Source organism: Oreochromis aureus, linkage group 6, assembly GCF_013358895.1.
Source record: "Oreochromis aureus strain Israel breed Guangdong linkage group 6, ZZ_aureus, whole genome shotgun sequence".
NCBI lineage: Eukaryota > Metazoa > Chordata > Actinopteri > Cichliformes > Cichlidae > Oreochromis > Oreochromis aureus.
Window position 1 is genome coordinate 10,270,895 of NC_052947.1, and position 26,890 is coordinate 10,297,784.

General features: G+C 38.7%; 2 protein-coding genes and 1 long non-coding RNA gene across 3 annotated transcripts; all 3 read right to left on the reverse strand.

Annotated features, from left to right (window-relative positions):
* Window positions 1–367: 367 nt before the first annotated feature.
* On the reverse strand, window positions 368–9,509 carry LOC120440586 (carcinoembryonic antigen-related cell adhesion molecule 1-like). Its single transcript, XM_039613297.1, has 11 exons — window positions 9,373–9,509; window positions 8,905–9,210; window positions 8,596–8,829; window positions 8,404–8,508; window positions 8,012–8,245; window positions 7,581–7,922; window positions 4,970–5,315; window positions 4,829–4,883; window positions 4,322–4,712; window positions 3,591–3,663; window positions 368–502 (listed from the first exon to the last, which is right to left on the reverse strand). Exons 1-9 carry the CDS (start codon window positions 9,425–9,427, stop codon window positions 4,608–4,610), a joined length of 1,782 nt encoding a protein of 593 aa, XP_039469231.1. The 5' UTR covers window positions 9,428–9,509; the 3' UTR covers window positions 368–502; window positions 3,591–3,663; window positions 4,322–4,607.
* Window positions 9,510–18,295: 8,786 nt separating this feature from the next.
* LOC120440589 (sterile alpha motif domain-containing protein 3-like) lies at window positions 18,296–21,061 on the reverse strand. The gene is made up of 4 exons (XM_039613306.1): window positions 20,243–21,061; window positions 19,995–20,150; window positions 19,001–19,089; window positions 18,296–18,912 (listed from the first exon to the last, which is right to left on the reverse strand). The coding sequence occupies exons 1-3, from the start codon at window positions 20,972–20,974 to the stop codon at window positions 19,048–19,050; spliced, it is 930 nt and encodes a 309-aa protein (XP_039469240.1). The 5' UTR covers window positions 20,975–21,061; the 3' UTR covers window positions 18,296–18,912; window positions 19,001–19,047.
* A 94-nt stretch (window positions 21,062–21,155) lies between these two features.
* LOC120440592 lies at window positions 21,156–25,411 on the reverse strand. Its single transcript, XR_005613362.1, has 3 exons — window positions 24,993–25,411; window positions 22,733–22,827; window positions 21,156–21,304 (listed from the first exon to the last, which is right to left on the reverse strand). It is a non-coding gene; the product is annotated as an uncharacterized LOC120440592 (long non-coding RNA).
* Between the last annotated feature and the right edge of the window lie 1,479 nt (window positions 25,412–26,890).

Here is a 26,890-nt window from a genome sequence, read left to right on the forward strand (position 1 = left end):
AACTCACTACACCCTAAGTTCTTCAGTTTTCCACGATAGTTTGACATTTTATACTTCAAACTGATCTTCCATGCAGAAAATCCAGTTTCTGAACCCTTCTCTTTCAAGCATGGATGCTTTACAACCAAAGCTTGGCAAACATCACTAAGATTGCTGTCTGAAGGGTAAGCTTTGTACTTCATAATTTCTGAAGACAAGCTCTCTAAAATGTCAGACTTGAGCTTTGGTTTTAGGGTTAAAAGTGTTCCATTGGCTTGGAATTCCTGGTTGCCTTTTGTCAATTGCAGCTCTACATCGAAGCTAAACTCAGGTATGCGAAAGTCCAGTGGCCAGGCTTCTGATCGCAGCGTGGAGTTTGCTGAGCTCGAGGAGCTTGATGACCTGGATTCTGGCGATGACAGTATATCTGTGTCATAATCAGGGTTGTGGCCAGAGCAGGGGCTACCCAAGTTAAATGAGGACACACTGCTTTCATTACTACCAGTGGATGTTTCTGGTACACCTGTTTTAATCACTTTTATTTTGTCCATGTCTTTTAGATCAAATGTGGATGTCAGGTTAAGGAACTGATTAAAATCTGTGTCCATGTACTGCAATCTGAACTGTTCAGAAACTCCGCACTGATTTTCAATCTCCGCTTTGAGCTCGTTAACATTCTTTGGTATCCCCAAAGGAAGGGTTAACTTGAGTGCGTTGTTCTCCCCAGGATTATCAGAAGCTTTGTTGGGGCTGTCATTTCTGATGTCCCAATCTCCAACTGTTACTCTAAAAATAAGTGCAAGAACATGAGCAGGTGGTTCCCAAACTTCAGTACATGTTACAATGGTGAAGCAGGTATTTTTTAGTGGTATTCAGAATTTTGCAGCACAATTTTTTTTCTAGTATTTTTACAAGGCTTGAAACATATCCGAGTAGATTTAAGTTCTGGTCCAACTATTTTTAAGAACCAAACTTTGAGAAGAACTGCTATACAGCACAAAAATTAAATCGGCAACATGGACATTAAAATTACCTGAACAGTGTATGTATCTCTTTAATGTAACCATGCGAGAAGCTCCGACTTGGTAGTCACAAAGTGGATAACAATCCACCAGATCCTCATGTGCAACAAGAGAAATTTCCTTTGGAGATGGGTCAATTTTGAAGGATCTATAGTGTTCAGTGTACCACGAGCTCAGTTTTTTACTATAAACACCAACGAATCTGCCAAAATACACATCTGCAGGATTTCAGCAAACTCTGGCAGACCCCCAGTGATCCATGTACTATTAACATGCCCTTCCTGTAGTAGATGCCCGCAACAGACACACTCTGGGCAAGGCTAACTACAGCTGTGTCAGGGTACTTTTCAGCAAGACAATGTGCAATTTCACGTTTGAGAAGTTCTACTGGGACTGCCGAGACTCGTGAAACCTCAAAAGTGGCTTTGCTACAGCCTGATGAATGCATGTAATGGCCAATCATGAGCTGGTGTTTGGTTGACAAAGACAGGGTTATGTTTTTGAAGCAGTTTGTGTGTCTAGCAACTTTTTAAAAATGTGTGCTTTGCCTCGAATCTGATTGTCCATAATAAGGCAAGTGGACCAAAATGGCGAATTATTGAGGATAATGAGCCAGAAAGTGATGTTTTGGCAATGGTCTTCTATCTGGGCATACTTCTTTGTACCTTTGATGGTGGTCTAAAATCTTACTCTCCAGGTATGCAACTGAGTCACTGTTATGAACAGGACACACAACAAGCTCAACAATATCCTTCAAATCTAGTAGAAGTTCCCAAGCTGGTTCGTTTTCAGGTATGTGTTGTCCAATAATAAGTGGCAGAAGTCTTAGTAAACACCAATTTTCATGTGCATTGCCACCAACAGTTTTTACTAAGAAAATTGTGAGGCAATTTCTGAGGGCGATTAGTCTGATCCCTCCTTTGTAGGAAATGACTGAACAAGTCTATTTAGATTTTCAAAAGTGATGTACTTCTTGCCTATTAGTATTCGAAGGCACTCAGCTATCTCAAAAGGCACAATACCTTCAAAAAGGTCATGTGCAAGATCAGGGGGGAATCCTGCAGTGACCTTGAAGAAAGACAGACTGTCTGCCAAGACACACGAGCTTTTCACACCACAACAAGCTACCCCTGTCTCACGTGCAGTTGCTATGTGTACACGATGGAGCTCCTCAGTTCTCAGAGAAAAGTCACTATTTGTAGCTTTTGATTCAATCTCTGAGCGTGTAGCAGTACAAAACCTGCAAAAGTAATCTCCAGAAAAACTTTCCACAAAACCGGCCAATCCATGAGCTCCGAGGCTGTCTGCCACTACATATTGGACAGTGCCTTTAAAGTTGACCCCTAAATTGTCAATGAACACTCCCTGCTGCTCTAAAATGACAAGGTCTTGCAAAAGTGGCTCAAATATTTTTGGATAGCCAAAGGTCCTAAGGTCCTCACTTTTGCACAAGAGAGCCAAATAAATAGAAGAGAGGGATGAATGACTACCTGGTGGCAAGTTACCTAAAATCCAGTAAACTGAGCAAAGTTTATGCTTTTTCCGTGATGTCCCCAATGGATTGCAAATTTCGAAATCATCAACATAAAGACAAATAGAGATTCTTAGTTCACCGCCTGAGAAAAACTCATTATTTTGAAAATGTAGACCATCTTTATATGATGTATACTTTTCCTTATTTACAAAAGGATTCTGATTGTGGCTAGTGACAAATTTGTTCAGTATGTTTTCTTGTTTAAATATCTGCTGTAATGATTTTAGAATAGGAATATACTGAAAGGTCCTCTTGCTTTGGGAGTCGAGAATGTATTCAATTGGATCAATTACTTCAAAATGTTTTCTGTAATACTGTCTGCGTTTGAAGGCAGTGGCAAGTGTGCCGTCCTTTTCTATGGCTTTTAACAAAGGGTTAAAAGAAACTGCCTTTGTCAGTTCTTCAATAACAGGCTGGTCTAGACAAAGGTTATGATTCTTGAGTATGTCTACAATTACTTGATTTGTCAAAGGCACTGATGCACAGCTTATCAGGTAGTGCAATTCTGAAAGCAACTCGTCAATTGCTATGCTGGGAACATGAAAATAGTTTTCCAACTTAAGTAAAAGAGATGCAAAATTAAGTTCTATTACATTTGCCAAATCTTCAGTCTCACTTGTAGTTGTATCGTGATCAATATTTGCACTTATGTCCTCTTCTACAATAGTGTCTGTACTGTCATCAGCTGATGTTTGGCCTACAATAGTGTTAGCAATACCGATTTTAAAGTCTTTTAAGGTATAAGGATTGTGTTTCCTATTTCGATGAGACTTGAATGTACCATAGATATTTGTTTTGAAAGAACAACCCTCAAACATGCAATGCACAGTCTCGTTACATTTTAGATGGTTGTTAATGTGAGAAAATACTCCTGCTCTGAAGCTATGTTGCAGCAGGAACACAAATGGCAGTTAAATGTTGCCAAACTCACAGACTTGTCTAGAGTTCTTTGGGTATGTGATCTGCTTAAGTGGCTATGTAGAGCATTCCATGTTTTGAAAACACAGACACAATCAGAATAGGCACATGGATACTGCTGTCTACTATGAACTAACCTGTAGTGTTTTAATAACAGAGCTCGTGATGACACCACTTTTTTGCACAATTTGCACTGCCACATCAACGTATCTGGGGGAGAAGCACAAAAGACATTTTCATTACACTGTCCCTGAAAAAACTAAATAATTTGCACATTGTTAATGTTTCATATTAATCAGTTTTATTTTTAATATTGTATGCTACAACAATGAATTTATTGATCTACATCATCACCACTGCATATTGTGTAAATGTGTGTGTAATCTGACATTAAAAGTCGAGTGAGAAATCCCATGGACATTGTACAACATTAATGCAGTTCATCTTACACCAGCTTACTAAATGCTTTCTGCAAGCTACATCAAAACGTAAGCTGAAATATTAGACAGAAAATACACCCTAACCTGTCTGCTAGCGAGGCGCTTCTCCACTGTTGTTGGCTAAAGTGCAACGCAGTCAGGCGTCCGAGTATAAACTCGGCGCGAAAGTGCGTGCCGGACCGAATGCGCTGCCTGTACCGACGCATACCGATGCTAGCGCTACACTACATTTGGGCTGAAAACAGAGCTTTGCTATTGCAATGGAGTCCCTCCAAAATCATTTGAAACTCACGTGCAGCAAGTCCACGTTAGCAAACCTTTACCGGGCAAAACCCTGCCTGTACTCTTTTCTTAGTAGCACTTGCGACATTAACTGACGTGTGAACATATATATGTAGACGGGCTTTACAAGAAAAATGACTTCTTACCTGATTTTTGGAAAAAAATGCGGCTGAACCAGTCCACATGGCGAAGAAAAAGCAAGCTTGAGAAAGAGGGTGGTGCGCATGCGCATTGGCCCTTATTTAGGCGGGCTCTGCACGCAGCAGTATGTGCAGAGGGACAAACCTGTGAATTTACTCAACAATGTTACGTTGACACAGTTCAATGACTTTGTGTAACAACAAAAAGTAACAACATTTCATTAAATTTGCACAAACACTTTAAGAATTTTTGCAAAATCGAGTTTATTAAGAACAAACAACAAAATCTACTTTAGTAAAAGCAGAGATAGGCTGAGTTCATTTTTTTGAGTGTGTAGTGGACTTCATCCTCCTCCTTTGGTTGTGTTGAGATGTCATTAACAGGACCAAGGCTGAGCTGATGGAGACAAACAGCATTAATTTATTCTGCACTTTAAACTTGACTCCTTTTACTGTATGTTGGGAAAAATGAAATGACCACTGGAAAGATAATCCACAAACTCTAATCTTTACCTGTTCAATTTGGTCAGACCTTTCAGTTGTTGACTGAGCAGAAGTTCTCTGTTTCCTGGTTAAAATCAATTAACAGGAAAATAAGTGATTTCAGCGCAAAGACTGAATGTATAGCTTTGAACCGAACCAGTTGTTGCTTACCTAACACACCAGCAGACAGTGAGAAGTATTAAAAGCAGCAGAGCTGCAGAAACTCCTGCAGCTGCTGGTGTCCATGTTCCTGTGATACTTTGGACAGTGAGAGTCTTTGGAGCAGAGCTGATATCTTTGTTGGTTTTCACAGCACAGGAGTAGCTTCCTGCATCCTCCCCCCTGACTGGGTCTAGGATCAGATGTTTGTTCTGGTTCTCTCTCGGGGTCAGAGGTCGACTGTTCAAGTACCAAATGTAGTTTGTGTTGTCAGTCAGAGGACAGCTGGTACTGCAGGTCAGTGTAACTCTCTGACCCTCTGTCACCACTGCAGAACGACTCATCTTCACTCTCAGCTCTGAAAGAGGAACATTGGCAGTGTTGTGTTTAATGTATTGTTGTAAGCACAAAACATCTTTGAGTAACTCAGTAGTGTAATGTGCCACCGTACTAAATTCACTAATCACATTACAGTTACAATTATGTCATTACTTTTCCTGTCATCTGCACACCGGGTGGAGGGAAAGACGAAAAATTTCAAACAAACAACCTTTTCCTTCCTGCTACAGTCAGCTGATTCTAGTTTGTGTGCAGGATTAGGAAAAAGGTAAAGCGGTCTACAGCTTCTCCGGATTTCAGCAAACACATTACTTTTATCTTTATTGTACGTAAAGACAAGAGCACGATGATAAAGTGGAAACTTCATCCAGAACAAAAAAACAACTGCGTTATGTTGCTAACACAACTTTGGGTCTGCAAACATCTGAACAGAGAGCATGCTAATGCAAAGCTAGTAAACAACCCAGATTGATGATAAAGCTGAGTGAATGCTGACCCCAGCCCAGCAGCCTGAACTTCAACAGGTAACAAAGGCAGTGATTAGCAGACAGGCTGCAGCCTCTGTTTCTACTCGGGATCACTTTAAAGTTTCTTTGTGCTGGTTTTCACCTTTGCTTTGTGTTTTCAGCTTTGTGTTCATTACTAAATCATCTATAATTGACTGAGACAGGACTCTCTTCCAGACACTCTAAACCCATCAGCACAATGTACATTTCAAATTCCTTTAATTTTAAATATGTTTATATTGTCTATTCTGTAAAATAGTCAGACTGTCTATTCTTATTTAATTCACTTTATGTACAGAATTCACCTGCTTGCTGCATACATGCTACTACTGCACATTCACCTAATGTATATATTATATATATAATGTTCTTCCTCTACACACACCTCGCCCCCACCCCTTTTTGCACAAGTTGGGGAGCGTGTCAGGATACATTTCACTGTGTGTTATACTTGTATAACTATGCATGTGACAAATAAAGAACCTTGAACCTTAAACCTAAATAGTAATGAGAAAGATCATATGTGTCTTCATTAGAATAGGGATTTGTGTTGGCGTGTGGGACTTTTACCCGGGGTTTATACTGTTAACCAATAAATAATGGACAAAGCCAAAAAGTTGATTCTGTTCATCTGGACGTAGCGTTTTCAGTGGGAGAAACGTTTCATCACTCCAAGTGACTTCTTCAGTCTCAGCTGACTGCAGGTTTCCCCAACATTATAAACAGCAAATTTGCATAATGACTGAAACTAGGTCAGTTCCTTGATCATTAATATGCAAATTCTCATGACCATTGATCAACAACTACTGATCAAAGACCAACATTTCTCCCATGAAAACGCTACATCCAGATGAACAGAATCAACCTTTTGGGATTTACTCACCTGGATGATTGAGCATGCATCAAGACAGATAATTGACAATGTTTTTCAGTTTTAATTTACAGAGTAACGAGAAAGCAATGCAGTGTAACAAATTCCTTTCTTTGGTGAGTAATTGCGTGATATACTGCATTACATTAAAGAAGTAATGTGCCATATATTCTTTTTTTGAGTAACGATACCAGCACTGATCAAAAACATTTAATCTCAGAGTAAATCTCCTCTGTGACTCACACACTGAACATGGACTTTGACTAAAGCTTTACTACAAACGGGTGCTTTAGTCCTCCTGTTCAGTGAAGAAATGTATTTATTAAAGAAGTGTATTTCACTACAAATTCAACATATTTGTACTTTCAGTTTTGTGTAACTTCAATCTAAATTATCTTAAAAAAAAAACGTTTTAAGTCCACAACTTATGTCTAACACTATAAGTACTTTACAGATAAGAAGTTTTCTGCAGTTTTTGTCATTTTGAATTGTTTCTTTTTGATAATTTGAAATATTCAAGTTATATTGCAGTGCAGGCCAAAATACCCAACAGTATACAATAGTTAGAATGACCTAAATATAAAAAACGTCACAGATATAAAAATATTTATGCATTTTATGTGAATAAAATACTGTGAAGATAATCATTTTTGTTTCTCTTTTTGTGTATCTTTGAGTTAGAATTAATTAATTAATTAATTAGAATTAATTTCCATTTAGATTTAAACAATTTCTAAGGACTCCCCCCAAAACCTTCAAAGCCTGAAATGCAGGAATTTGTGTGGAGTATTTTCACATAGTGGTAATGCTGTTTAAAATGAAGTAAAGGATCTGAATATTTCTTCCACCTCTGCTCCTGTTCAGACATTAATGAGTAAAGTCTGCTGAGTGAGGAGTTTAGATTTACCTGTAACAATCAAAAAGACTCCAGGCAGATCAGACTGTGTCCATCTTGTATGATCTTTGTTGAATCTGAATGTGTATCCTCCTGAGTCATTCTTCTTCAGGTTGTTGATGGTCAGGATGTGTTGGTTCTTCATGCTGTCCTGATACTCCACACGACCTGCAGCCTCAATCAGCTCTTCAACTTCCACTTTATCTTTTCTCCATTTTTTACTCCAACATTTAAACTCTGGCTTCATGTTATCAGGATGTGAGTATTCACTTGTGATGTTCACTGAAGATCCTTCCAGAGCACAGATTCTCCTGCTGACATAATTCACTCTCCAGCAGTTTTTATCCTGAACACCTGAAATATAGATGGAAGATTTAAAGTTGTTTGAATGACCTTTATGATTATAATAACTGACAAAATAAACATAGTTCAGTATTACTCACAGACTTCTGCAGACTGAAGATACTTGTTGCTTTTAACTGCACAAAAGATGTTTGCTCCCCAAGAGTTCCAAAAATTAAGCGAATATTCAACAATTAAATGTTTTTTCTCACTATAACTTTGTCCATTTCTGTACCACATGTAGGCAGTTTGAGGATCAGTCAGATTACAGCTGGTGTTACAGGTCAGTGTGACAGGCTCCGCTTTTTCCCCTGGAGTCCTCAATATGTGAACCTCTTTAAAGAGATAATAAATATATTTTCTATAAGTCGCGATGACATATAACAATCTCCTTATTATGTTTTTATTTATTTTGTTAGAAATCAATGGAGACAGTAATTAAAAAAATTTAAGAGGTTTATTTCACAACAGACAGTTTTTCTGGAAACTTCACCTCTGGGATATGTGATGGAGCACGGCTCATCTACTGATGTCTGCCTGTAAGAACACATTCTCCCTTTAGCATAGGTCACACTGAAGCAGGTCTCTGTGATGGAACCTGAAACAAAGGAAAGATATTGATTGAAATGATTCACTGTATGATCCATTGTGTTTGTTTTGTAGCACAATGAACATCATGACTCACCCACAGAGACTTCAGGGGCTCTGAGATCCTCGTAGCCTTTGACAGCACAGGAGTATGTGACTGCGTCCTCACTGCTGAGCAGCTCTTGGTACCAGGGAGACCAGTCCTCATAGAGAAACTCTCTGTTCTTGTACCAGATGTAGGCTGCAGGCTTTTCAGTCAGAGGACAGCTGCTGCTGCACATCAGTGTTACTGTCTGTCCCTCTGTGGCAGGAATCACCTTTACCTGCAGCTCTGAGAGGATGATGGATAACAACTTATACAATGATGTCATTTGGAAAAGTAATAAATGAGTAAAAGTCACTGTACCTGCAACAACTTGAAGACTAATTCTGTTGAGCCAGCAGTGTCCTGGACTGTCTGTAGTCTTCATACAGCAGTAAGTGTTTGCATCACTCTCTCTTAGATCATTGATGGTTAAAGTTGTGTTTTTCTCTTCAGACATGTTGTACGTTACACGTTGTCCATCCACAGAGAGCTCACTCTGAACATACTTGTAACCATCCCAGTCTATAGTGAACCATTTTCTGCTTGAAGTCAGATGTTGATGTGAGCAGTGCAGATCCACTGATGAACCTTTGAAAGCACAGATCCTGGTTTCTCCTCCATTAACACCTTTAACACAAACTTTCATTAGCGAACAGATATTTTTTGTTTTACTAACAAGAGCATTTATTTTATTCTGTACTGTAAGAAATTAACTGAAATTAATTTAATTTTATTAATTTTATACTTTTCTCTGTCAGTATGTAGGGGTACGTAATTTATCACTCATACCTGTGATGCACAAAATAAGTCCCAGAAACATCAGTTGAAAGTCTGTCAACAACATGATGGCTGTCGTCCAACTTTCAAGCAAAAATAATAAATATTAATAATAAATAAAAACCCTGCTATGTTCAATTACAATCCAGCACAGAGTGAAGGATAGTGTGGACTGAAATCGGACTGCTGTGTTACATTAAGGTGGTTACCAACCTTCCTTCCTCTTTTTTTCTCTGAGAGCGCGGGCTTTTTTTTTTCTGTTTGGAGGAGTCAACACGTTAAGTTGATTATTTTACTGTTGTCACTCTGATTTGACCAACAGTATTTTATTTTACTGACGTTATGTTGTCAGCTGTCAGTGAGTTGTGCAGTTGTGTTAAGCTGTGGAGAGTTGATAAAACTGTTGTCTGTATTTAGTTTATGATGGAAACACTTCAGTCATGAAGAATCTCCAGGCTCTGCCTCGGTGATCATTAAGTGTGCTGCAGGTCCAAAGTAATTTGATTAAAAAAAGCAATACATGTATAAAAACATATAACTGTTTCTATGTGTTGTGTTTTTTGGTTTGTTTTGGATGCATCTGTTCACCTGGTTTCCTGACTACCTGTCTTTCACGTGTGAAGACCAAAGTTTAAAAGTTGGAACACGATCAAACAAATGGTGAAAATTCAACAAATGACCACAGGTGTGTGTGTGTGTGTGTGTGTGTGTGTGTGTGTGTGTGATTGTGTGTGTGTGTGTGTGTGTGTGTGTGTAGCTTGTACAGCAGAAGTGGAGCGATCCATATGTCACCCTGTATTCTGTGTAGTTATATTGCAGGTTTTCACTGGAACATAATGCAAGTTTTCTACATTTCACACACCAGTGATGATCAAATAAACAACGAGGGATCTCATTAATGTGAATCACGTAACTATTCACTGGTTTCAGGATTCAAAATGTAAAGACTCAGTTTTTCTGGAACTTGTTTTCTGTAATAGATAATTACAATTATTAATAGTCTTTAATAATACACTGATAATTTAGTGTCAAAAACTTTTCCCAGCATGAAACATCCAGATAACCTCAGCAACAAATAATCTGAAGATCCATTATATGATTAGAAACTCTAAAGCTAGAATATAACATGTAAGCTTCAAGATTAAACAATCCCTGAACTCTGTTTGTTATGTAAATAAAAACAAAATGCAGTCATTTGATAATTCCGTAAACCCATATTTCACAACATTAAAGGTTTGTTATCAATTTTTGTATCTTAACAAGAATAGAAATAAAAGCAGAAGGCTGTCGTTCCATTTTCATTTGAAAGTTAAAAGAGTTTGAAGAGTGAGAGCAGAGACGTGAGGTGGTTTATGGGTATTCTGTTAAACATGAAAAAAGAAACCAGCTAAGACCCGTTTGAGGTTTTAAAGAGTGTGAAAACCACTGACAAACACTCCAGCTGTGGTGTCTCTGCTATAAAAACGAAGATTTTCCAACCACCAAACCGATCAGAAAAACGTCCCTTTTAACCACTATGGTTAAAAGGGACCTTATATATATATACACGATCACCTTATATATATATATATATATATATATATATATATTAAGAGAGAGAGAGCGAGAGAGACTATATATATAATATCATGTTATGCTACATGGTGATTTTTCAAAGACTCTCTGAACCACATTTATCTTTTAAAGGCTCAGAGATACTGGTGACAGAAATTATTTGAAAAAACATAATAACAAGATATTAGCATTTTCTTTCTTTTTTTTAGCATCTTTAATGTTATTTTTACCATGAACAAAATCTAAAATTAAACAACTTCTTACAGGACTGTTAGTTCAATTACCAGAGACAAAATAAAATAAAAAATGTAACTGCTCTCTGAAGTTCAGAAGCCTTAAGATGAGTATTTTCACTGTTAGACTTCCTTTGGTATTGAGTAAGACCCAAAATGACCCACTGTCTGATACCAGAAACCAGATATCGCCATCTGGTGGCCTTCAGACAAAATGCAGGTCTAAGGCACTTTATTATTACTTTTATGTTTCTGGCCTGGAATTGATGGCTGTGTCCAAATTCAGGGGAAGGATGCTTCAAATGCTGTATTTGGAGGTAATGATGTCACAGCGACACGACGAAGGCTGTCCAAATTCGAAGACTCCTCCAAATGTGGCGACAAATGCATCCTTCATTTCCCCGAATTTGAACGATGGGTCGGGTGTATCTTTCGTGTCCTACAATATCCCAGGATTCACTGCAGGCCATACAGGAGATTTTTTTTTACTGATAACGATGGTGGTTGAACCAGGAGAGGAAAACACTTTCAAATGTAAGTATATAAAAATCCGGTGGTACAAAAGTTTAATTTTTATAGCGGTTGTGTTGTTAAGCTTTGGGCATCTGCATAGACATGTTTCTTTTTTTTTTTATTAAAATAATTGTAAACTAGCTTCTATGATGGGTCCTGGGGTTTTCTATGTATTGCTACTTCATTACAGTTAATTTTGATTTTTGAGAATTAACCTTTTTGTGATATGTTGTAGAGAACAAGGACCAAACGGCTCAATTTATTAAAATGAGGAGAAAACGATCACCTCCCTGTGCTGAAGAATTTGGCCACTGTGGCATGGAGGTATAAGAATAAATCAATGTACACATCATATTCATATGAGTACAGTTTTATTAACCCTCATGCTGTACAGAACATGTGATGTCCAGATGGTATTCCTCTTGTGTTCTGCTGTAAAAAACTTTTGGATTTAGGGATTAACATAGTTGCCATGGCTTTCTCTCTTCTCTTATTTTTTGTGTGTGATCAGGGTAATTCTGGAGAAGATGGGCCTGCAGGGGAAAGTCACCCCTTTGCAGGCCAGAAGAAATGGGAAAACTTAAAAAAAATACAATGTATGTGTGTTATCAAGAAGATAATTCAATTCAGAACACAGGTTAATAAATGTGCAATTACTAAGAGTTGTTGTGTTGTTTTATTTGTCTACTGTCATTTTTGATTTCCTCTGCCTTTAGGATTGCAAGTATCCAGGGTCAAGAGAGGGAGTCAGTGGGAAGCCCACTGCTGCTTGGCCCTGGTTTGCTCTCATGGATGAGGTGATAGGACAGATGTCTTTCATTAGGCCACCTACAACAGGGAGAAAAAGAGACAGGAATGATGAGCAGCTAGACCTCATCAGAGAGGACATGAGGCAGCAAAAAGAGGCTGAGGAGAGGAGAACAAGGAAAGGATGGACATATATGCGTTGCACTAGTTTAAATGTTGTATGTTATTAATAAATTGATTACAACAAATAGTAATTTTCACTGAACTGATTTTATTTACAGGTATTTTTAACATAAACAGGAATGGTAGATGCTTCATTACCAAGGAGATGGTGATAGACTTCAGAATAGGGCTGGGCGATAGGCCTAAAATCCATATCTAGGTATAATTTGAAGCATGTGCGGTAATAATATATATCGCGATATATTCTTTTCTTCTGTATAACGTATTTTACACACTATAAGGCGCACTTAAAATCCTTTAATTTTCTCAAAAATCGACAGTGTGCCTTATATATGAATTCTGGTTGTGCTTACTGACCTTGAATCGATTTTATGTAGTGCACGGCACACAGAAATCTGTCAAAAATGTTATAGTACGACTTTGGTAAGCTATGAAGGCGCACAGTTTGATGGATTGGCGGAGCATTACGGCTGCCGTAGTCAGGAGCCTTGAGGAGTAATCCAAAACTGGGTCCAAACTCCGTCTCCTGCAGGTCTCAAAGTCAAACGAACACTGCGGGATCACTGAGAGTTAAAAACTGTCTAAATTCTTTCATCTGTAATAAAATGATCAGCGTTGCTGCTTTACCAGGTGTAACAATTAAGTTTAACATCCAGGCATCCATGAAAACAGAATCTATTAAATTTAATGGCGTTAGAAGTTAGCAGGAAGTTAGCTCGCTAGCTTCTACCTAAACATGGCATAGCATGTTCTGACTGAGAGATTTCTGAAAAAAATAAAACATACAGCTCTGCTATCACTTCCAACATAAATGAAGACAGAAAACTAAACAGCAGTGACGTTTGTAGGGTTACTGAAGTTGGACTAGTTCGTATCAATGTTCCCTCTAATTTTTCATGTGTCTGAGCGAACACACAAACTCCCTGAACGATCCCTTGGACCACTGTGAGCGACATCAGACGTGTGCACTGTAGTCACGCCAGCATCTAATCCATCCACGTTACATGGTTTATTAAAATCAAATCAAATTACAGCATTTACATTTATGTTAGACTACTTTTAATTAACTGTTTTAGCCCATTTACAATGAAAGTGTAAAAAAAATCTAGCCATAGGCCTGTGTAGTATGTTAACTACAGTGATCCCATCTGCCGGTGGATCACTGACTTCCTGACGGACAGGAAGCAGCATGTGAGGCTGGGAAAGAATGTCTCGGACTCCCGGACCATCAGCACTGGCTCCCCTCAGGGCTGTGTTCTTTCTCCTCTGCTCTTCTCCCTGTACACCAACTGCTGCACCTCCACCCACCAGTCTGTCAAGCTAATCAAGTTTGCAGATGACACCACCGTTATTGGACTCATCTCGGACGGGGATGAGTCTGCCTACAGAAGGGAGGTTGAACGTCTGGTGTCCTGGTGCAGCCACAACAACCTGGTGCTGAATGCCCAGAAGACAGTGGAGATTATTGTGGACTTCAGGAAGCACACAGCCCCACTCCCCCCCATCATCCTGACTGACACCCTCATCACCTCTGTGGACTCATTCCGCTTCCTGGGTACCACCATCACCCAGGACCTGAAGTGGGAGCCCACCATCACCTCCGTCATAAAGAAAGCCCAGCAGAGGATGTACTTCCTGAGGCAGCTGAAGAAATTCAACCTGCCAGCACGGACGATGATGCAATTCTACACCGCAATCATCGAGTCCATCCTCACCTCCTCCATCACCGTGTGGTACGCTGGAGCCACTATCAGGGACAAACTGAGACTGCAGCGTGTTGTGCGCTCTGCTGAGAAGGTGATTGGCTGCAAACTCCCATCTCTGCAGGACCTGTACACCTCCAGGACACTGGGGCGTGCAGCTCGGATCAGTGGTGACCCTTCTCACCCTGGACACAGTCTGTTTGACCTGCTCCCCTCAGGCAGGAGGCTCCGGTCCATTCACACCAGAACCTCTCGCCACAAGAACAGTTTCTTCCCCTCTGCTGTTGGACTCATGAACAATAACCATATGACTGTTCCCACCACTAACACATGATCCTACACTGTGTTCACTGCATCATTCCATGTTTGGCACTGATCACCACCTGCACTCATGTACATATCTATCCTCTTAGCATTTTTAATTCTTATTTTTATGTCTATTTAAGAGTTGTATAACAGTATGTTTGCACTAAGTACTGCAGCAATTTCCTAATGTTGTAAACCTACTCAACATTTGGCAATAAAACCCTTTCTGATTCTGATTCTGAACACTATTGGAAGTAAAAATAACTTGAACTCCAATTTCGAAAACACAACTTTCTTTCTTTTTTTTTTCTTTCTTTTTTTATAAAGCTTGGACTTGTATTATGAGTATGAGTCTGTGGTCTAGGAGAGAGTCCTGTAACTCTCTGTCTGCAAAATATAGTATATAATGACCAATGCTGGGCAATTAATTATATAGTTACTTCTTCAAAAAAGTAACTCAGTTTGGCAAACAACAAAGTTTTTTGCAACTTTTTTTGTAATGCAGCCAATGCATTTTTAAATAAAAATTTCGAACTATTTACAGAACAATCAGCTGTTCTGCATCAAATCTGATGCCACACAAATTATTTGTGCCACTCTAAAAAATAATTTCTGTCCACTATGAGATAAAGGAGAACAACAGCCTGATACCTGCAGGCCTGACAACAGGAGATGTATCCTCCTGTAACACCTGTAACATTCAGCAGTCGCCTCATTGTTCTGACACACACTACAAAACTATTGACTACACTACACACTAACTACACAAGATTTGCGCTAAACGTCTCAAATCTCTCACATCTCAGAACACCGCCGTCACTCCTAAAAATTCCCCCCGTTTCTTAACAACTAGATGCCACGTTGCCATATAAGTTTTTGATTGGTCGACACGGTACTTTTTTGGACGAATAGGAAAGGGGGAGCGGGTGGCCGGGCGGAAGGGGGGGGGTTGCTTTTGCTCACAGGCGGAGAGTGCTTTCAGACTTTTTTCTTATAAAACGGAGTTTTTACCATTTCGTACTGCAGTAAATATAAACTACGACAGTATTCAGGAAGAAAACCAAACATTGCATATATTTTTTATCATAACTCTGGTTTTACGTGGCCTATCAACGCAATTTGAAAACTGGTATAAAGTCCACACTTTTTCCGTCAATTGTTCCGTCTGTCCTGCTCACATCTCCAGTGGTTGCAACCATTACACGTTGGTACACGTTGTCATTAACCTGGCTTCACTCCACATCAGCCACGCCGCTTTGCTAGCTAAAATACCGGTGTCGGCACATAAGGACGCTGTCATAGCCTGTCAACAACGTTGATTGGCTGCGTATATACGAATGTGAATCGCATTATTGGCTGGACTATAGGATAAGGTGGCATCGTTCTAATCCCATACGGGAGCAGCCAGTCACTTACTGACTAACACTGCAAAACAGAATTGTTAAAGTTTTAATTCTAATTTCAATTCAGGTTAGATTTTTTTTTTGTGCGCAACGCAGATTTTCTGTGCGCAGAGACCGTGCCAGCAGTGCGCACGTGCGCAACTTAGAGGGAACATTGGTTCGTATATAACAGGGGTCAGCAACCTTTAACACCCAAAGAGCCAATTGGACCCGGTTTCCACGCAAAAGAAAACACTGGGAGCCGCAAATACTTTTTGAAATCTAAAATGAAGATAACACTGTATATATTGTTTTTTACCTTTGTGCTTTGTGTGAACAACTAAAGTAAGTAAGTAAAGTTTATTTATTAAGCACTTTTCACAGACAGGCAGTCACAAAGCGCTGTACACAAATATTAAAATAAACAATACAATCAATAGACATTATACACAATGTAAAAGATCAAATGTAAATAATGTAAAGAATATCAAATACGTAGATCAACAAAAGGCTTGTTTGAACGGAAAAGTTTTTAACTGCTTTTTAAAAGAATCCACAGAGCAACTAAGGTGTGTTGCTTATGTAATCCATGAAGTGCTACAGAGAAAATTACATTTTATTTATGTAATTAACACATTTTAAACTCTTAAAGAAATATAACAAAAGGAAAGACACCCAGCTGAACTAAAATGATCCGTGTAGCAAACAAAAACTGTTGTGAGCCGCCACCCTTATATCGCCTTTGGGCTGTTGGAGCCTTGACCTGACTTTTAAAAAGTAATTGGAAAAAAAGCACTATGCCGTTAAAAAAAAAAGGATATTTGCAAAATTCTGCCTAAATATCTGTTTTACCTTGTTAATGTGTGTGGCGGGGCGTGGTCTGCAGTGCCGCTGCAGGGGAGTCGGACGCACCTGAGCGGAACCCGCAATCGCGCCTCGCCGCCTTAAAGTCTGTGCTCTCTCTGCTGTTGTGTTGTCGGGCTGTGAGCTGAAAAGCTACAGCCGGCTGTATGCGTACAGCAACCGCGTGTGAAAAGTGGTCAATAAAGAGATGCTGAAAAGCATGTCCATGCAAACATCGTCGGGTCTGCAGTGATATGTTTACAATGAGACTTCTGGTCCCAAACCTCTGCTCACAGCGTCTGCAAATCGGGGCTTTCATCTTTACGCAGGACTGTAAGCTGTCATCTGTGAGGCGGGAGCGGTGTTTGTTTTTTAACATAGTTCATGGTGGAGAACAGCTGCCGACATAATGTGGATCCGAAGATCCATAATCGGCCTATCTGGGGTTGAAAGTCTCGATACATGCACGGCGTTTCGGCGGGTAGACCGGCTTCCGCGAGTGTGACGCTTATTTTGAGCGATGAAAAAAATAATAAGATATCATTTTATTTTTATATTTCAAAATCACAATAATCTTCCAATTTAGAACTACAAGTTAAAAAAAAAGAACTAAACACAAATAAAATGCACTTCAGCTAAATACTTCTTCTATTTTCCCAAACCACCCGGAGCCGCAAAATAAGGACTAAAGAGCCGCATGCGGCTCCGGAGCCGCGGGTTGCCGACCCCTGGTATATAATGATGTGCTACGTGATCGCTAGCAAAACAGCTACGTTAGCATAACATTAGCACAGTGAAGCTGAAGGATGAACGCTAACTTTTTCCCACTCGATAAAAGTTAACGTGAGGGTTTCTGGTGGTTAGGGACAAATGCAATTGCATGGCAGGATGCTGTAAACGGACCAAACTTCAGTTAGGAAAACAACTGAGATAATTCATCCACCATATGAGGCTAGTCATTAATATACTGCAACAACATGGGAATAGAGCAGCTGCGAGATGGTAAATGATAAATGGCCTGTATTTGTATAGCGCTTTTACTAGTCCCTACACTCTAAAAAATATTTTGTTGCCTCAACTTAAAAAATTGAGGCAGCAATTTCCACTCAGCTTTTTAAGTTACAAATTTTGCATATTATTAAGTAAATCCAGCAAGTAATTTTTAGGTTTGGCTAACTCAATTTGTTTAACAAACCAACATGATTTACTTTGACCTCCAAAAGCATAATTAAGTTTATACAACCTAATATTTTACGTTTATACAACCTAATATTTTACGTTTATACAACCTAATATTTTAAGTTTATACAACCTTAAAATTTCTGGTAATATTAAGTTGAGAAATTACATTAGTTGAGTTACACCAACTAACTTTTTTACAAATATCATACTCACAATTATCCATGCCAATTAGTTTAGGTTTCTATAGTAACTTTTCTAAAATCACACAAAGCCATTTCACTTATTCCAATTTATTATTTTATTACAAAACTTTTTCAAAGTAATACACTTCTGTGTCAATACAACATAAATGAAACATTACGCAGCCCTTTAATTATAAATGACTAAGCAAAAAAAAGTTCTTCATGTACATTAACATTAACTTAAATTGGTATCAACTTAGTCAACTTGTCACAGAATCAAGGAAATGAAAAAAGATTTTAATGTTCAACAATGGAACAATCCAAAGCTAAGGTTATATGTAATACGAACTTCTCTCAAAACTACATTCATGTAGGACTGGATACAAAAACGTAAGAGGCACATCGGAATGCTACACTCCAATTCACATTCGTTTCACAACAGAAGTTTGCACTTAAGAGACATTACCCGTGGACTGGCTTTAAGCCCATCAAGTTCCAGAAATACCTTCTGGAATACCTCTAGAGTGTTCTTTACTTGTTTTGGGTAGCTCAGATTGAGAGCGTATATAAGCCCCATCATTAAGGCACACGCTCTGGGCACATCAAGGTCTTCCAGGACTGCTGTTCCTTCAATCACAATTTTAGCGATGGCTGGGAGAGACACTGCTGCACGTCTGGTGACTACAATCTTTACCACTTCTTCTGGGAACTGTTCTTCACCATCCTGGCAAGTAAGTAGGTTAAATGGAAACATGTCAGTATTTTATGTGCCATTTAAAAATAAAACACAAAAGAATGCGAGATTCACCTACCAGCTGTTCTCTGAAGAGATCCTCTTCTTTCTCTTTCAGATACACCATCAGGCAACGGATTGCGACCTCTCTTTTATTTCCACCGAACTCTGGAGAATAAAAAAGCAAAACAAAACTTAAACTTACAGTTTATTAGGTGAAAAGTCAAAACTGTTACATTTATGTGACTTGCATTGTGCCAAATATTGATTTTAAATATGTTTTTAAAAGAATTAAAGATTTCATCTTTGTAACTACAATTTAAACTGTTTTAAATGCTGCTTTAAATGCACCCTTTGCTAGCAGTAGGATAAGGTGAGTAAAGTAAATGTAACCTAAATGTAGAGACTATTTTAAACTGTTTTTGTTGAGTTGTGTTCTAAGGATTAAACTATAATTGTTAGATGTAAAATATGTGCAAAAGTACCTGTGGACGAGTCTTGCAATGATGTGATAAAGCAATAAAAGCTCCTATCCACCCTCTTTAATGTGTTTGTGTAACTTGTCTTCCTCATAAACATTCATTGTGCAGTTGATGAAGATACTTGTAACACTCCAAATTATTAACTCAGGTTAGTCTCCTCAGGTTATCTGCAACATGACCAATACTTACATTAATGTATTCTCAAGTTACCAAGTCACCTTACATGAAAAGTACCTATTTAAATTTACCAACCTCAGTTTGCAATAATGTGACCAAAAGTTATATTAAAGGCCTTTTAACACACTTATGAGGTGCAAGTTTTATTTTTTCTCTCAAAGCTCAGTTAACCATTAAGTTACAAGTACATCACTATAATCTTGACTTGGACAACCCAAAAAACAACAAAAATAAAAAATAAAAAGCATGTTTTGAGTGATGTGCATTTTAGCAAATTTTTACTCTGTCCACCTCCGATTTTCACTTATTCACTCTTCAATAAAAGATAGCCAACAATGCTCCTAAGATAATGAATTAGATAATTAACTTTTGTTGTGTAAGATTATCAGTTATATTCACTTTTTTGATTCTTACCTCTTGCAGCATGTTCCTGATGCGCTCGATCTTAATTTTTGCAGCACCTGCTTTTGAAGAGGCCAGGGACATTATTCTTGCGGAATACTGGTCCAGTTTTGCCATGAATGTTGTTTCCAAGTTAACAGTGGTGATCCTTTGGAACTCGTCATTTATCTAAAAAAAAAAAAGACAATCAGTACAACATGATAATGTAATACACAATTTCCCAATTACAAGTTATACTCTAAATTATTTAATAAAATCACCTGTGTTGCATCAAAAAGTGCAGGCCATCTACTTTTGAAGTCACTGACAGGTGGTGCCAGATTAACAACTTCCTGTCTGCGACTCGAGAATGTTTTGGCCATTTTTTCACTGATGATCCGATAGTTGTTCCTCTTCTTCACTTCATCAAGAAGTTGCAATCTTTCCTTTTCCAAACTTTCCTCTGTTTCTCCTTGTGGGTTAGGTGGCAAATAGTTCACCTCAGCCTTTCTTGGCTTTTTAAGATTCTTTGAAGGTGTCTTCTCATGTGCTTGCTTTCTTTTGAGAGAGTTCACATCCAGCTCAGGGCACCCAAGCCCTCTGAGTTTACTTCTGTAATTGCCCATTTTATATTTTAGTCTTTGTTGCCATCCATAGCATCCATTATAGGATCCTGGTTCTTTAAGGCATGGATGCTGTCGAACAAGTGCTTCAGCTACATCTGCTAACTGTGCAGATGTTGGGTAGGCAACATACTGAAAGATCGTTTCAGCCAATTTCTCAAGGATATCTGGAAGAACTGGAATAAAGTTGAGTTTAGTTCCATCCTTTTTGAAAGCTTCATTTCCTGAAGCAAGTAAAAGCTCAGTGTCATAAGCAAAGCGAGGAACAGAAAAACTGGTAGGCCAGCGCTGTAAACGCTGACTCAGATGTTCAGGTGAGGAAAGAATTACTGTATCCTGAGATCCAGATGAGCAACTGGTGCCACAGGACACACTGGAAGTCTCTGACATTGCTGAAGCATTGACCAAGGTCTCTGATGCAGATATAAAGGAACTGTCTACATCACTAAATGTCAGAGTAACTGTGGGGGGTTCAATAATCTGAACCACCTTGAGTGTGTCCTTGTCCTTGATATCACCTGTTGATGTCAGAGAAAATATTCTTCTCAAAGTCAGCATCCTTATAGTGCAAAGTAAACTTTCCATCAACCTCAAAAGTGTCTTTCACAATAGATTCAAGTTCCTCCACTGTTCCAGGGATTCCATGTGGTAAGTCCAATTTTCGAATGTTATGGTCTTTGAGTATGATCCGAAGTTTAGCAGGATGAGACATTGAGATACCTACATAAAAAGGAAAACAAAAAAACGAAACAGAATTTGAGACTTCAGGCAGAGCAACAGACTTGAGGCAGAGCAAGGTAGTTGTACTACTAAATGTCTAATTATTGATTGAACATTACTATCCACAAAATTATACCATTTGAGCTATAGTGAAAAACTAAAATAAGGAAGACAAAGCAGCTTTGACAATACTGTATTGAAATGGCTACTGTGCCTTCTACGGCACATAGATGTGGTGCTTTAGGGTCACCATACGCTTCCCTGCTACAGTGTATGCTGCCAGTGGGATGATATCAGACAGATCACTGGGCTCAATAACTTTAACACTTCTTGTGTTTTCAAGCTCAAAGCTCCTGAAATGTTCAGAATACCATGCATTTAAGCATTTCACAATGAAGCCAACATTTCCATTAACTACAACCATCTGAGTCAGTTCCACAAATTCTGGCAGACCACCTGTTGATCCATGTGCCAGGATCATTCCAGTGGTGTAACTGGTGCCACTGTAAGACACAGTATTTGCCATCTGGACATTTGACTCCCCAGGAACTTATTTTCCACTGCTTTCCTAATGTCTTCTCTTAGCACAGTCAAATTCACAGTTAATAGTTTTGTTGCCTGTAAAGAGGGCTGGGCTGTTTGATTTCCATGTAGATGGTAGGCAATCATTAATTGATGCTTCACTGATAAAGACAACAGAATGTTTCGAAAACAGTGGGTATGTCTCACCACACGCTTAAAAAAGCTGTGCTTGGCTTCAAAACGCATAGTCCACAGAAAAACAAGTGGACCAAAAGCTTTTATGAGTTGTGGATAGTGCTCTAGGAAATGATGTTTTGGTATCAGTCTTTCCTGTGGGAAAACTTCCTGAAATCTTTGCCGATGCTCAAAACTCTTGCTGTCAAGAAAACAAATTGTTGAATCTGTATGAACAGATGAAAGGACAAGTTCAACTATATCCTTAAGGTTGAGAAGCAGCACCCATGCTGGCTCACTCTCTGGTATTCTTTCCCCAACTATAAGGGGAAGGAGGCGAAGCAAAGCCCAGTTTTCATGCGCATTCCCTCCAACTGTTTTTTTTGTTGCAAAATTCAATGGAACTGGTTGTGGTGCAGTTTTATCAGCCCATCTGTATGGAAACTGTTTAATTGATTTGTTGAGTTCGTCTAGAGTAAAACACTTTCCCTTGATTAAGGTACTAAGGCAAAGTGCTAATTCCAAAGGTACAATACCTTCAAAGAGATCATGTAGCAAATCCGGTGGATAGCCAGATAAAACATCAAAATGTTTTAGGTTTTCGGTCAGTGGGCACAGTTTTTTTACTCCATAACAGTGAGACTCATTTTTATCTCCTTTTACAGTGTCAACATGTACCCTGTGTTCTTGTACTGTTCTTTGACTAAATGCTCCACTTCGAACATCACTTACTTGGATTTGGGACCGTTCTCCAAGACAAAACCTGCAGACATACGCACTTGAGAAACTCTCCACAAATCCTCCAAGAGAGTGTGCACCAAGGTTGTCTGCAACAACACAAAACACAGTTCCTTTGACACATATGCCTAATGAGGGAATGTAAAGTCCTTCTTCTTCTAGGCATGCAAGATCTTTCAACAGTGGCTCAAAGACAGCACTGTAACCAAATTGTTTTATATCATCAGATTTGCATAGAATGGCTAGGTAGATTGATGTCAGTGAGGACCTGAGCAATGGTGGTACATTAGCTAAAACCAATATACTGCTGTAATTTTGTGCTTTTTCTTGAGGTGCCAAGTGGATTACACACTTCAAACTCATCCACATACAAAATGAGGGAAATGGCTGGACTCTCTTCTGATAACAATTTATTGTTTTTAAAATTAGTGCCATGACGAAATGAGGTGTATTGTGTTTCAGAGCTAGTATCTGTTTCAGAGGCCTGTGTGAGGAAATCTTGGATCTCCTTTTTTTTCAAGACTTCATTCAGGGACTTTAAAACAGGTACATACTGGAAACTTCTCCGGTCCCCAACACTAAGCAAATACTCAGTGGGTTCCACCAAACAAAAATGCTCCTTGAAATATTTGCTTCTTTTGTAAGAGGTAGAAAGAGGACCTTTATTTCCAAAAGCCAATGTGATTGGGTTGCACTGACAGAGGTCTGCCACCATATCTGAAATCACTAAATCATCAACAGCACAATTATGCTTTTTTAGGCTTAACTGTAAAATCTGTTTTAGAATAGGACCTGAAGCAGAGGAAGAAATGAATTGTAACTGTTCAACTAATTCATCAATACACCTGCGAGGTACATTGTATATACTTTCCAATTTTAGTAGTAGGTGGGCTAAATGTTTCTCAATTAAATTAGGCAATTCACCAATTTCTTCATCCTCTGCATTTGCTTCATCTTCACTCAATGGATTTTCAATATGTTCCTCAAGAGGATCATCTCCTGTATCAGCTCAGGCTTGAAGTCATCCAATGAGTGAGGAGTGTGTTTTCGGTTCCTATGAGAAGCATATGTTCCATGAACATTTGTTCTGAAGTTACAGTTTTCAAAAACACAAGCAACAGTTTCCAGTTTTTTTAAATGGTGCCCAATATGCTTAAAATATTCCCTTTCAGTCGAAAATGTCCTTAAAGAGCAACATGGACATTTGAAAGATAAGACCTCTGAAAATGTCACTATATCAGAGGATGAATGGCTTCTTGATAAATGGCTTCGGAGGCTACTCCATGTTTTAAATGAGCAGTAACAATCCCAGTATAGGCAAGGCATAAACAGTCCACCATGGCTATGTCTAAGCCTGTAATGCTTTAAGAGCTCACTCCTTCTTGATGTTTCAAATTTGCAATTTTTGCAAGTCCAATGCATTTTGAAATTTACTGCAAGCTTTTGTAATGCAAAGAATTATTGAAGCTTTTGAGTTAACAAGCTATTTTAAGTATAAACCTTCTCTAAAACACTACAATGCAACACTGAAAAAAAATTAATCATAAAGACTGAACAAAATTGAATTTTAAAATGTACATCTACAGACTTCAGTTTAAACTTGTAATAAGGTGTCAAATCCAAATGTGTAAGAGAAATTTCTTTTAAACTATTTAAATACCACTGTGGACATGCCACAATCCCACACTTTACATTATGCTTACAATTACAGAAAGCAAATGCAAGTCGTATGCACACAAACACAAAATATTATTTTGGGGGGTTTTTTGCTAGGTCAACCAACTTTAACCTCAGGCAGAGTTCCCAGTCGAGCTTAGAACATCAGCACAATTGATATAAATACTTTTAGTCAAGGATAAATTCACCACATTTTACTCTGTCAGTAATTAGTTACCTCACCGAGACCATCTTGTGGAAACACGAATTTACTCTGACACCATGATAAAAATGCAGACAGCTGCTGACTGGTTAATTTGAACATATACGGGTTCAAATTGAACATGCTCTGCTGTCGGCATGGTCTATCAGCTAACCAAATGTACCCTGACAAGTCACATATTTTAATTGTATCTGTACTCTTTTATTTGTGAGGAACGTTTGCTAGCTAAAAGAAACGGCTAGCTAAACTTAAAACAACAACAACTCTACTCTGCTAAATTACGATTAAAACCATCAAATTTCAGTTTTTTAAAGATGACATTTTAAAGTGTACAAATATAACTTTTAATTCATCCATTTAAAATTCAGTACTTACTTAATTCACCGAACACAGTCAAGGGCAAACACACCTCTTCTCCCACGAGGCCACAAGAATCCAGAAACTGTTGTGCACGATACGAACATATGCTACGGGGTTGCCCTCTGCGGTCTGAACGGTCTCAATTCAAACAGGAAGGATGTTGAAACTCATTTTTACATGTTACACAAACTTAATATTTTCTGTTGTTGATTGATGACAAAAGTATTTTATTCAATATACTCAAACATTTAAGTTAAGGAGCTGTTTTTTAATTTTTGTGTTGCACTGACTTTTAACATTGATTAGTCAACTCACTGAAACGTGTACATGTAGACAACTTACTTTTTTTAGCAGAAAAGTGGTTTTTTGTTAAGTTCTACCGACAAACACAACGAATATTTTTTAGAGTGTAAGGACCCCAAAGCGCTTTACACATCCAGTCATCCACCCATTCACACACTGGTGATGGCAAGCTACATTGTAGCCACAGCCACCCTGGGGCGCACTGACAGAGGCGAGGCTGCCGAACACTGGCGCCACCGGGCCCTCTGACCACCACCAGAGAATTCAGCATTAATGAATCAATGGTACGGAAGTGGAGGAAGCGCCGTTTTTGGCTTTCCCCAAGTTCCAAAAGTGCTTCGTCTCTTTGCTATTACTGTCGCCCAGCATAATTTGCAGATGATGTTGTTTTTAGCCGCTGCAATGCTTTCGACCAAAACAGGCGCAGCTTCATGACACCATCAACATGCGCTATCGGGGTAGCGCAGTATAGTCAAAATCTCTACCGTTGGCCAAATTTATATAGTTTCTACCGTATACCGTTTATACCGCCCACCCCTAATCATTCATTGGATACTGAATGATTCACTTCTAAATTTCTGCCTGTAGGCCTCATGTACAAATTCATAAGTATGCAAAATTATCTCTTTAAGCACTTCAAATGGAACGATAGTTATCTTTTCAAAAGTGCTGAAGTACAAATGTACCTCAGACAACTAAGGCAGGCAGGCATTACTGCAATGTTTTTACTGCATTTTTGGGTGAGATTTTGGGTTTGTTCAGTTGAATGCCCTTTCTACCCTGAGGATATCCTCAATGCTTTTACCTCAAGCTGTTTTAACTTTAACTTTGGAGATCATCATCTTCTTTGCACACTTTATCCTTTTCCTGTGCCTTCAACTGTGACACTTTATCCTGAGTACTGAAGTTAAAATAAGTGAATCCAGGTAACAGAATAAAGAACTCAGTTAATACAGGGCTCAGGTGGAGGCTTTAAAAGAAGGTTACAGGTAGGTGTAGGTGAGACAGAAAAAAGCTGAAAAACAAAAGCTTAAGATTGATTCCTGATGGCAAATAAATGATCGTTCAGATTAAGGGAAACAGGACAGATGAGGAGATGTTTGTGTTTGTATCTGCTGTTTGTTGTCTGATGTTTCCCTTCTTGGAGACTGACTGGAAGTCCTGTTTCTTCTGATTCATAAAAATAAATTCAAAAGTGAGTGAAGAAGAGGTTTCAAATCACATTTTAAATGTGATTGAAAGAGAACACAGTGATGCTCACCTAAAACCCAGCTGCTGCTAAGATTATGACTGCTGTGGATTTCAGCTTCTAGTCATAAAGTTGGTTGGATGATTCTTTTACAGCTGAATCTTCTCACAGAAAAAGCAGAAAACAAAACGGAGATTTCCCATTTCCTGTCCAGGCCTTTAGTTTTTGTACCCTCCTTTAGCTACTGCCTGCTAAAACCCAAGAAGATGCAGAGAACATGTCGTCGCCCACTAGTGGAAAGGAGATATATCTTCCCTCCATTTTTCTACCTGGATATATTTGTAATGCTTTAAAAAAATCCCAGAAAAGGGCGAGTGCATGAGGCGAGTAATAATAAAGTGTAAGTGTAAGAAAAAACAAA

Coding starts and splice junctions, on each gene's coding strand:
- LOC120440586 (XM_039613297.1), bottom strand. CDS start 9,427: ATGTTGTTGACAGACTTTCAACTGATGTTTCTGGGACTTATTTTGTGC. Junction 8,830..8,904: donor TAGTCTTCAAGTTGTTGCAG/GTACAGTGACTT, acceptor TCATCCTCTCAG/AGCTGCAGGTAAAGGTGATT. Junction 8,246..8,403: donor CTCCATCACATATCCCAGAG/GTGAAGTTTCCA, acceptor ATCTCTTTAAAG/AGGTTCACATATTGAGGACT.
- LOC120440589 (XM_039613306.1), bottom strand. CDS start 20,974: ATGTCAGAGACTTCCAGTGTGTCCTGTGGCACCAGTTGCTCATCTGGA. Junction 20,151..20,242: donor CACTTTTTGATGCAACACAG/GTGATTTTATTA, acceptor TTTTTTTTTTAG/ATAAATGACGAGTTCCAAAG. Junction 19,090..19,994: donor TCAGGAACATGCTGCAAGAG/GTAAGAATCAAA, acceptor TTTATTCTCCAG/AGTTCGGTGGAAATAAAAGA.